General features: G+C 46.1%; 1 protein-coding gene across 1 annotated transcript in view; it reads left to right on the top strand.

The window, feature by feature from the left end:
- Positions 1 to 1,061: 1,061 nt before the first annotated feature.
- TMCC3 (transmembrane and coiled-coil domain family 3) overlaps positions 1,062 to 11,873 on the top strand; it is a 373,454-nt gene continuing 362,642 nt past the window's right edge. The window contains exon 1 of the mRNA XM_032298059.1: positions 1,062 to 1,120. Within this exon, the coding sequence (XP_032153950.1) occupies positions 1,112 to 1,120 (9 nt within the window). The 5' untranslated portion in view covers positions 1,062 to 1,111. The remainder of the gene's footprint in view (positions 1,121 to 11,873) is intronic.

The following is an 11,873-nucleotide window of genomic DNA, read 5'->3' as shown; positions in this document are numbered from 1 at the left end:
GCACGCAGGGGACTGCTAGGAAAACCCACAGGTTTCGCTGGCATGAGGATGCAGACCCCTTCCCCGCCGAGCTTCTTCACCTGAATGAGACCAGGCCGTATCTGTTCCACGGTGTTTCCTCCAACCCGTGGAGGAAACACGGGTAGACCTGCTGTTTACCACTCTTAACTCTCTTCCCGCCCCTCCCCGCAAAGCTTTATGAATGCTCAGGACTTTCAAACAACAATCGCAGATTCCAAGGAATAGAAAAGGGCCGGCGCGGGGGCTCACGCCTCTCATTCCAGCACTTTGAGAGGCCGTGGCGGGAGGATCGCTTGAGGTCAGGAGTTCGAGACCAGCCTAGGCAAAATGGCAAGTCACCCGTCTCTACAAAAGAATAAAAATACAAAAATTAGCCAGGTGTAGTCGAGCGTGCGCCTGTGGTCCCAGCTACGGGGAGGCTGAGGTGGGAGGATCGCTTGAGCCTGGGAGTTCCAGGCTGCAGTGAGCAGAGATCGCCCCCCTGCGCTCAGCCAGGGGGGACAGAGAGAGACCCTGTCTGAAAAATTAAAAAGAAAACGAAAAGAGTGGGAACGGACATTAGCGGGCCACATTTCCTTCCCATGGGGAGAACTGTAAGGCGATACTTTTAAGACGGTGAGAATTGCGGTCTGCACTCTCCGCCAATCCCCTCTTGCTCTTCAAACTTGGGGTCCCCGCAGAGTGGGCCCAGCGTTCAGCCCCAAGCTTCTCCGGCTCAGTTCTGGGGGCTGCGGGGCCGGCATCGGAGACCTGCTCCGCTCCGGGTCGGGCGGGAACTCGAGGAAGAGGAGAGGGGCGCAGCGGCCAGAGGAGGCTGGGACGCTGCGACGCTGGAAGAAGGGCCTCGGGGCCCGGGGCTTCCACCAGCTCGGCGAGTCTCGCCCTGCTCAGTGCAGCCGCAGCAGCCCGGGAGAGCCCCGGGGACCCCGCGGCCAGCGTGCCCCCGCCCCTCCCCCTGCCAGATCGGCGGCCGCGGCGCAGGCGTGTGCAGGCGGGGACAGCGCGGAGCTTCTGGCCGGCGGAGCGCCGCCGCCCGTCCAGCCCGCCTCGCGCTTCCGTCTCGGAGCCCGGCCCGGACGGCCCCGGCACCATGCGGAGGGTGAGTGCGCGGGGTCGGGGGAGGTCGGGCGAGAAGAGTGAGGGCGCTGCGGGGCCGGACGTCGGCGGGGAACCGGGGCGCCCCGGGGGGACTGGAGAGGTGAAGGGGCACCGCGGGGACCGCGAGTCCGCACTCTTCGCGGCAGCGCCGGCACGTCGGAACCTTGGGCTCGGGCCTGAGAGGTGGGCTGCGTCCGGCGCTCCGCCCCCGCGCCTGCGGACGAGCCCCTTCCCGAGCGTCCTTCACGCCAGCCCGGCTGCCTTCTGCTGCCCAGCGCCCCGCTCCTTCCTCGGGAGCCGGGGCAGGTCTGCTGAGCGTCGGTGGGGCTCCCTCTGCGCACATCCCAGGGAAAGAGCCAGCCCTAGGTCCGGGCCAGATGGGCGACTGGTGGAGACCGGGGCCGGGGTTGGGGGGCGGTGTGGCTCGCCTGAAAGGATGCTGCGCTCCGGCGTTTGGAAGGCGCGAGTCTCCCCCAGGCACCGCCCGCCGACGGCGCGCAGATCCTGGCCGGGGGCGCACTCTGAGGCTGCGGCTGCTGCTTCACCGGCAGGTGTCGGGGGCTCCGCGCTCAGCCCTACCCTCCAGCCAGGGCTGTCTGTGGAAAAAAGAAAAACAGGCTCAGCTAGAGGGGCTCTTTCACCTCCAGGGACAGCTTGGGGTACTGGTGCTGCTTGCTGTCAGCCCCCGAGAGCGCGCAGGCCCTAGTGCAGCTGGATCTTGCTTGTTGGGGGAAGTTAATTGACGCGAAGGTGTTGGCGACTTTGTTATCAGACCCTGAGTGCCGTTTGTGTTTTAACTTTGGAAATGGACGGTACTTTAATCAAATACAGGATCTCGGCATTTAACAGTGTGGAAAACAGTACAGGAAACTTAAGGAAATCCTGTTAGGTACCCTCCTCGTTGTCCCAGACCTCCTGAGGCCAACCTGAAGACAGTTTAGGTACCCAGGAAGAGGTGGAGGGATGTTTTCTGAAGAGACAAGACTGAGAAGAAATGCTGGGGGAAATGCCCCAAAAACAAACCAAAAAAACGGAGTAAGGCTCTCCCTCCAAAGCCGATGCATTGCTCTAGGTTAAGGCTGGGGGTTGGCTTGTTGTAAGGTATCTAATGCGCCAATTGCTTTGATCACCTGAGTGATCCTTTCATAGATTTCTGCCTCTCAGCGGCTGGGTTGCTTCCAATGGAACTCGGGCCTCTTTTTTCGGTGGTACCAGAATTAAGTGTTCTCTGTGTGTCTTGAGGAGGGTCTGTTTGTAGGGAGTACAGAGCAAATGTGAATTGGCCCTAGCTGCCCCTGGAGAGTCTCTCGGTGAGCTGACACCGAAATTTACCTGGCTTATACCTTTGGAGCTAGTCCAGACCTGCTCAGGTGTTTCTGGGGAGAATAGGATTCCAGCCAGGCTGGCCAGCTAGTTTGGCATGCAGCAGAAATGGAAGCTGGCCATGGTGAGGTTACTGGTTTGAACTCAAGATTCAGGGGTCAGCAGCCTCCTTTTTTACCCTCAGTGGCCCAGAGTCATTAAATAAAGGAGCCTGAATGGGATCCGTAGGTCTAAGTAGCGCGCGTTAGAGAGAGAATCATGATTTGGAGATGGAGGGCATTGACCAGAGTATCTTAACGTGTGATCTGCCTCCAATCTGCCTTAGGATGAAGGAGATGGATGCTTGCTGAAAATGCAGATTCCTAGGCTCTGTTTCAAACTTAATAGGTCAGAATCCCTGAAACTGGAGCTCAGTAATGTGCATTTTAAATCCCCAGCTCGCACCTCCATGTGTATTAAGCACCTGCTATGTGCAGTTGCTGTTCTGAGCTCTAGGGATACTGTGAAGAACATGACAGATAAAGGCCTTGTTCTCTCGGAAGCCACATTCAAACTGAGAAATCAGATAATAAAGTAGTAAACAATTGTACAAATAATGTAATTTCAGATAGTGATGAGTGCTATGAATAAAATAGAGCAGGATTAGGTCATGAGGAATGAGTTGGGGGAGGGAAGCATTTTAGTCTGGGTGATCAGAAATGAAGACATTTCTGAGGGGTCGACATTTGAGCTGTGAACTACGTTATGAAAAGAAGCTGTGCGGAGGTTCAGGGAAAGACTGTCCCAGACTGAAGAGCTTTGAGGCACAGACTCTGGGTCAGGAACAGATGACATGGGGGCTGGGGCAGGGTGGAGTGTGTAGGGGGTGAGCGTGCAATGAGATGAGGCTGAGACAGGCCGGGGCCAAGTCCTCTAGGGCCTTGTTGGTCATGGTTAGAAATTTGGATTTTAGGCGGGGCACGGTGGGTCACACCTGTAATCCCAGCACTTTGGGAGGCCAAGGTGGGCAAATCACAAGGTCAGATCAAGACCATCCTGGCCAACATGGTGAAACTACGTCTCTACCAAAAATATAAAAATTAGCTGGGCATGGTGGCGCACACCTGTAGTCCCAGCTACTTGGGAGGCTGGGGCAGGAGAATCACTTAAACCTGGGAGATGGAGGTTGCAGTAAGCCGAGATCGAGTCACTGCACTCCAGCCTGGCGACAGAGCGAGACTTTGTCTGAAAAAAAAGATTAGATTGTAGATCACTTGTGTGTGGAGGAGTTTCGGAGAGATGTAGAGAGATGGGGGATGTATTTTGAGGTAGAGTCAACTGAGCTTACTGATGTGAGCAGAAGGGAGAGACAGGAATCCTCTTATGTACACCTAAGGCTGCTAATTGTTGGGGGTGGTGTGTGTGAGAAAGAGAAAGAAAGAGAGATGGAAGAAAGAAGGTGGTTAGCCTCTGTTAGAATACCCCAAAGACAATGAAAATGGCCACCGTGAAGTGAACATTCACTGTGTACCTGGTACTGTGGTACGTGCATTAGCAAGAGTCCTATGAGAGGTAAATGCTGTCACCATTGAACAGATGGCAGTAACAAGCTCAGAAAGGTTGGGCATTGCTCCGCTCCACTCAGCTGAATGTTGGAGCTGGAATTTGTGCCCAGGTTTGCTGGGCTCCAAAGCCCTGGCTCTTGACATTACACTCTGTTGCCTACAAACTTCTTATTCCTGTCCCAGACCCTGTCTGCTTCTAGAGAAGTAGAGAATTTGGCAGTTTGGCAGATACATGTGGCAACCCATCAACTGTGGCAGATCAGTAGCTGCAGAGCGTGAGAGTGTGCAGACATACTACTGGAATCCCACGTAATTACTTTCATTTGGTGTCCTTGAATGAAAGAGAAGGTCCGCAGGGAATGTACAGAGTAGGAGCACAGAAGATGCCCGGTATTTGGGTTGCTCTGAAGAGCAAAGCTGTGGTTTGAATGTTTGTGTCCTCTGCAGTTCATATGTTGAAACCCTAACCCTCAGGGGGATGGTATTAAGAGGTGGGTCTTTGGAAGGTGATCAGGTCACAAGGGCAGAACTCTCATGAATGGGAATAAGCTCTCTTTATAAGCTCTCTGGAGCCTTATAAAGAAGGCTCCAGAGAGCTACCTTGCCCCTTCCATGATGTGAGAAGACATCATCTCTGAACCAGAAAGTGGGCCTTCATCAGACACTGAATCTGCTGGAGGCTTGATCTTGGACTTTCCAGCCTCCAGAACTGTGAGAAATGCATTTTTTTTTTTGTTTATAAGCCACCCAGTCATTGGAATTTGATTGTAGCAGCCCAAATAGACTCCAACCAAAGGCTGATGTGGTGTATGCTGTGCTGTCCAGTGCTTTGAACACCAGAGAACCCCATGGTTGGGTATTCTTTCGCCTCTTCACATAGCTAGCTCATATGTCCTTCTTTATTTTTGAATCCAAAATGAGCTCTTGCCATGCAAGCCAGGAGCTACAGAGGATTGGCTGCCTTAAAAAATTATTTGTGTTAGCAAAAGTTAGAAAGCAGTTGTGGGAGAATAATTATAATGGTAGCTACTTTTTTTTTTTGAAGCAGGGTTTCACCCTGTCACCCAGGTGGCAGTGCGGTGGCACCATCACGGCTCACTGCAGCCTCTCCTTCCTGGGCTCAAGCGATCTTCCTGCCTTATTTTTTAATTTTCTGTAGAGATGAGGTCTCACTATGTTGCCCAGGCTGGTAGCTACTATTTATTGATTATTTGTGACAGCTATCTTCCTTCATTTTCATAACAACCTTTTAAGTTAAAAATCAATAGCTGATACATTTACACAGTATAAAATTCAAAAGCTATGCAAAGCTTACAATGAAAATGAGCCTTCCTATTCTATTGCGCAGCCAACTAATTCCCTTTCCTAGAAGCAATTGATGTTAAACCCATTTCTTGTGTCCCTCTAGAAATAATCTATGCATATATAAGCAGTTATATATTTATACTTTTCATTTTAAAAGCACAAATGGTAGCATAGAAGTACACTCTTCTTCACCATGCATTTTTCTCTCATACATCAAGATCAGGATTTTTGTAGATTTATGAAGTTCTCTCTGTCTTTGTCTCTGTCTCTGTCTCTGTCTCTCTCTCTCTCTCTATATATATATATATATACTCACACACACACACACACACACACACACACATATATATATATTTTTTCTTTTTTGAGAAAAAAATTCTTTTTTATCGAGACAGTTTCCCAGGCAGAAGTGCAGTGGTGCAATCCTACCTCACTGCAGCCCCAACCATCTGTGTCAAGTGACCCTCCCACCTCTGCCTCTGGAGTAGCTGGTACTACAGGTGCATGTCATTACACCAGGCTAATTTTTTTCATATTTGTAGAGATAGGGATCTCACTATGTTGCCCAGGTTGGTCTTGAACTCTCTTTGGCTCAAGGAATCCTCCCATATTGGCCTCCCAAAGTGCTAGGATTATAGGTGTGGTGCCACTGCACCCAGCCCCAAGTTCTCTTTACAGCTGTAAATGGGAAACCTTTATGTGAATATACGGGCATAACTAGGAGATATTATAGGTTTGATTCCAGACCGTCCCAATAAGGTGAATATCTAAAAGGTGAATCAAACAATTTTTTGTTTCATAGTGCATATAACAGTTATGTTCACACTACACTGTGGTCTATTAAGTATGCAATTGCATTATGTCTAAAAAAGCATACTGTATATATCTTAAATAAAAATACTTTATTGCTAAAATTGCCAGCAATTGTCTGAGCTTTCAGTGAGTCATAATCTTTTTGCTGGTGGAGGTCTTGCCTCAGTGTTGAAGGCTACTGACTGACTAGAGTGGTGGTTGCTGAAGGTTGGGATGGTTGTGGCAATTTCTTATGGAGCATGGAAGTACATTGATTGATGCTTCCTTTCATGAAAGACTTCTATGTGGCATGTGATGTTGTTTGACAGCATTTTTCCTATAGTAGAACTTATTTCAAAATTAGAGTCAATCCTCTCAAATCCTGCCTGCTTTATCAACTAAAGTTACGTAAAATTCTAATTATTTGTTATTTCAACAATGTCACAATATCTTCACCAGGAGTAGTTTCATCTCAAGAAACCACTTCTTTGCTCATCCCATTCAAGTTTTATTATGAGATTGCAGCAATTCAGTCGCATCTTCAGGCTCTGCTTCTAATTCTGGTTCTCTTGCTGTTTCCAGTACAGTTCCTTTCTCCACTGAAGTCTTGAACCTCTCAAAGTCATTCACAAGAGTTGGAATCATATTCCAAACTCCTGTTAATGTTGATATTTTAAATGTTCCTATTAAGAATGTTGTTACCAGGTTCATCCATGTCCCTACAAAGGACCCTAACTCATCGTTTTTGATGGCTGCATAATATTCCATGGTGTATATGTGCCACATTTTCCCTATCCAGTCTATCATCGATGGGCATTTGGGTTGGTTCCAGGTCTTTGCTATTGTAAACAGTGCTGCAATGAACATTCGTGTGCACATGTCCTTATAGTAGAACGATTTGTAATCCTTTGGATATATACCCAGTAATGGGATTGCTGGGTCAAATGGAATTTCTATTTCTAGGTCCTTGAGGAATCGCCACACTGTCTTCCACAATGGTTGAACTAATTTACACTCCCACCAATGGTGTAAAAGTGTTCCTATTTCTCCACATCCTCTCCAGCATCTGTTGTCTCCAGATTTTTTAATGATCGCCATTCTAACTGGTGTGAGATGGTATCTCAATGTAGTTTTGATTTGCATTTCTCTGATGACCAGTGATGATGAGCATTTTTTCATATGTTTGTTGGCCTTCTTTTGTAAAGTGTCTGTTCATATCCTTTGCCCACTTTTGAATGGGCTTGTTAGTTTTTTTCTTGTAAATCTGTTTTAGTTCTTTGTAAATTTTGGATATCAGCCCTTTGTCAGATGGGTAAACTGCAAAAATTTTTTCCCAATCTGTTGGTTGCCGATTCACTCTAATAATTGTTTCTTTTGCTGTGCAGAAGCTGTGGAGTTTGATTAGGTCCCATTTGTCTATTCTGGCTTTTGTTGTCAATGCTTTTGGTGTTTTGGTCATGAAGTCCTTGCCTACACCTATGTCCTGAATGGTTTTGCCTAGATTTTCTTCTAGGGTTTTTATGGTGTTAGGTCTTATGTTTAAGTCTTTAATCCATCTGGAGTTAATTTTAGTGTAAGGTGTCAGGAAGGGGTCCAGTTTCTGCTTTCTGCACATGGCTAGCCAGCTTTCCCAACACCATTTATTGAACAGGGAATCCTTTCCCCATTGCTTGTTTTTGACTGGTTTGTCAAAGATCAGATGGTTGTAGATATGTTGTGTTGCCTCCGAGACCTCTGTTCTGTTCCATTGGTCTATATCTCTGTTTTGGTACCAGTACCATGCTGTTTTGATTACTGTAGCCTTGTAGTATAGTTTGAAGTCTGGTAGTGTGATGCCCCCCGCTGTGTTCTTTTTGCTTAGAATTGACTTGGCTGTGCGGGCTCTCTTTTGGTTCCATATGAAGTTTAAGGTGGTTTTTTCCAGTTCTGCGAAGAAGGTCATTGGTAGCTTGATGGGGATAGCATTGAATCTGTAAATTACTTTGGGCAGTATGGCCATTTTCACGATATTGATTCTTCCTAACCATGAACATGGAATGTTTCTCCATCTGTTTGTGTCCTCTCTTATTTCGTTGAGCAGTGGCTTGTAGTTCTCCTTGAAGAGGTCCTTTACATTCCTTGTTAGTTGTATTCCTAGGTATTTTATTCTCTTTGTGGCAATTGTGAATGGAAGTTTGTTCTTGATTTGGCTCTCTTTAAGTCTGTTATTGGTGTATAGGAAACCATCATTCTCAGCAAACTGACAGAAGAGCAGAAGATCAAACACCACATGTTCTCACTCATAGGCGGGTGTTGAACAATGAGAACACATGGACACAGGGAGGGGAGCACTACACACTGGGGTCAGTTGGGGGGAAATAGGGGAGGGACGGTGGGGGGTGGGAAGCTGGGGAGAGATAGCAAGGGGAGAAATGCCAGATGTAGGTGATGGGGAGGAAGGCAGCAAATCACACTGCCATGTGTGTTCCTATGCAACAATTTTGCATGTTCTTCACATGTACCCCAAAACCTAAAATGCAATAAAATAAATAAATGGGGAAAAAAAAGAATGTTGTTAATGGCACGTAAAAATGGTGAATTCTTTTCATAAGGTTTTCAGTTTATTTTGCCACCAGGGGAATCGCTATGGCAGCTCTAACATTACAAAATGTATTCTTAAGTCGTAAGACTTGAAAGTTGAAATTGCTTCTTGTTCATGGCCTGAAGAATGGATGTTGTATTAGCAGGCACAAAACAACATTAATCTCCTTGGATACTTCCATCAGAGATATTGGATGACTAAGTGCATTGTCAATGTGAATTAATACTTTGAAAGGAATCTTTTTTTTTTTTTTTTTCTGAGTAGTAGGTCTCAACAGTGGGCTTAAAATATTCAGTAAGCCATGATGTAAACAGATGTGCCATCATCCAGGCTTTGTGATGCCGTTTGTAGAACACAGGCAAAGTCGATTTAGCATAATTCTTAAGAGCCCAAGGATTTTCAGAAGAGTAAATGAGCACTGGCTTCAACTTAATGTCACCAGCTGCATTAGTCCCTAGCAGGAGAGTCAGCCTGTCTTTTGAAGCTATGAAGCCAGGCACTGACTTCTCACCTCTAGCTATGTAAGTCCTGACTGACATCTTCTTCCAATATAAGGCTGTTTGGTCTACACTGAAAATCTGTTATTTAGTGTAGTCACCTTCATCATCGATCTTAGCTACATCTTCTGGATAACCTGCTACAGCTTTTTCATTAGCACTTGTTGCTTCACCCTGAGCTTTTATGTTATATAGACGCCTTTGTTCCTTAAACCTCATGAACCAACCTGTGCCAGCTTCAAACTTTTCTTCTGCAGCTTCTTCACCTCTTTCAGCCTTCATGGGATTAAAGAGAGTTAGCACCTTGTCCTGAATTGGGTTTTGGCTTAAGGGAATTATGGCCGGTTTGATCTTTTATCCAGACTGCTAAAATTTTCTCCCCTTCAGCAATAAGGCTGTTTTGCTTTCTTATTATTCATGTGTTCACTGAAGTAGCACTTTCAATTTCCTTCAAGAACTTTTCCTTTGCGTTTACAACTTGGCTGACCATTCAGGGCAACAGGCCTGGCTTTTGGCCTGTCTCAGCTTTCAATATGCCTTCCTCACTAAGCTTAATCATTTCTAGCTTTTGATTTAAAGTGAGAGATGGACAACTCTTCCATTTATTTTAATGCTTAGAGGCCATGATAGGGTTATTAATTGGCCTAATTTCAATATTGTTGTGTCTCGGAACAGAGAGGCCCAAGGAAAGAGAGAGAGAGAGGAAGAGTTGGGGGGTGGAGCTGTCAGGATATGCACCACATTTATACAGTAAGTTATTCATGTTGTATGTGTATGGATCGTGGTGCCCTGAAACAATTAGAATAGTGTAATTAAAGACCAGTGGTCACAAATCACCATAACAGATATAGTAATAATGAACAAGTTTGAAATATTGAGAGAATTATCAAAATGTGTCCCAAAGACATGAAATGAGCATATCTTGTTGGGAAATGGTGCAGATAGACTTGCTGGACACAGAGTTTCCACAGGCCTTCAATTAGTAAAAGAGGCAGTATCTGTGAAATTCAATAAAGGAAGTAAAATGAAACGAGGTATGCCTGCACTAGAACTTTTTTTCTGGTATTTTGCCATTATCGACAATGCTGCAGCGAATAATCTTATATATACATGATTTTGTATGTGTGTAAACATATTCATATGATAAATTGCAGTGGAATTTCCGGGTCAAGTGTTATGAATACTTGTATTTTCAGTAGGTAAAGCAACATAGTGTAGGAGTTAGGAGCATAGACCTGTAGACAGATTGCTTGGAGTTGAGTCTTGGCTCTGCCATTTACATGTAGTACAAGTCACTTAACCCCTCTTTGTCTCAGTTACTTTATCTGCAAAATGGGGATAATAATGTTAGCTACTTAATAGGATTGTTATGTGGATTCTATCAGTTTGTGTCGTACAACAAATCACCCCAAATCATCATGGCTTAAAAAAATAACTATTTTACTTGGCTCACAAATCTATGGGTTGGCTGGGTGGCTCTTCTGGTTCTGCTTCCGTGGTCAACTTGTGGGTCTGCTGGAGGCCAGACAGTCTAGGATGGCCTGACTCACATGTCTGGTGCTTGACAGGTGTGTTGGTCGTCGGGGACTCATTTGGGACAGGATGCAACCTCTCATGCTCCAGTAGCCTAGCTCAGGCTTCTTCACATGGTGGTCTCAGGGTTCCATAGCATGGCACAGGAGGGCAGAGCTCAAGCACTTTTCAAGCCTCTGCTTGTGTTACATTTGCTGCCATTCCATTGACCAAAGCAAATCACATGGCCAGGCTCAGAGTCTGTGTGGGAGGGGACTCTCCAAGGTCAGGGATGCAGGGATACAGTGAAGGGAATCACTGCTACCATTTTTACAATGTGCCACGAGAATTGAATATTTGTAAAGTGCCTAGTGTAGTGCCTGACACATTTTAAGTGCTATATAAGTTTGTTAAGTTTGAAAAAGAGCAGTATTACCAGATTGTATTGATAGAGATTGAGCCAGTTTACATGTCCACCAGTGTGAATGCCTGTCTCCCAGTTTCTTCTTAGAAACTGTTTCAAAGTGGTTTATCCATGGAGAGGCAGATGTTCTTATCCCCATTTTACAGATGAAAAAATGATTCTTGGAGAAGTTAAGTCATTTTTCTGATATTACAGAGCCGAACTAGGATTTGAATCCTTTGTCTTTCTGACTCTAGAGCACCTCTGCTAGTCTTGCCACTCTAGACAGAGGTGAGATTCCTATGTCGCTAATGACCCCATCCACTGTTCCTGCCAACCCTTTGCATTTCATGTCCATCATTTCTATTTTACTTTTGGATCTTGCTGGGTTGAGAAGGATCTGTCAGTCTTTTGAATTCTTTAACAGTGATTTTGATTTCAGCTTGGCCTACTGAAATCAAAGCCAAGTGTCCGCAGAGACAGCGAGCTCTTTTATGACTGTGAAGGGATGATGAAGGGAAACCTGTCCTTTTACCACTTATAAATGGAGAAAACAGATGAGTCCGGCCTTCTTTTGTTTTACATCCTTTCTTTTCATTCCTCACATCCTTTAGCTTCCCTTTGCAACCCAGGGATTCCTTTCCCTAAAGGGGAAGAGATGAAGATGGGAGACAGTGTTTCTTGGTGGTTCAGGACTGCATCTCTGGAGACAAGCTGGGTTCAAGTTGAGCACAACTTCACTGGCCATGTGGCTTGGATGGGTTCACCTGCACCGAAAGGTTTTCCTGAGGTCTGTG

This window comes from Sapajus apella, unplaced genomic scaffold (assembly GCF_009761245.1).
Source record: "Sapajus apella isolate SASKATOON/1434 unplaced genomic scaffold, GSC_monkey_1.0 scaffold2, whole genome shotgun sequence".
NCBI lineage: Eukaryota > Metazoa > Chordata > Mammalia > Primates > Cebidae > Sapajus > Sapajus apella.
The sequence above is the reverse complement of the archived record's forward strand: the minus strand, read 5'-3'. Positions and strand labels throughout refer to the sequence as shown.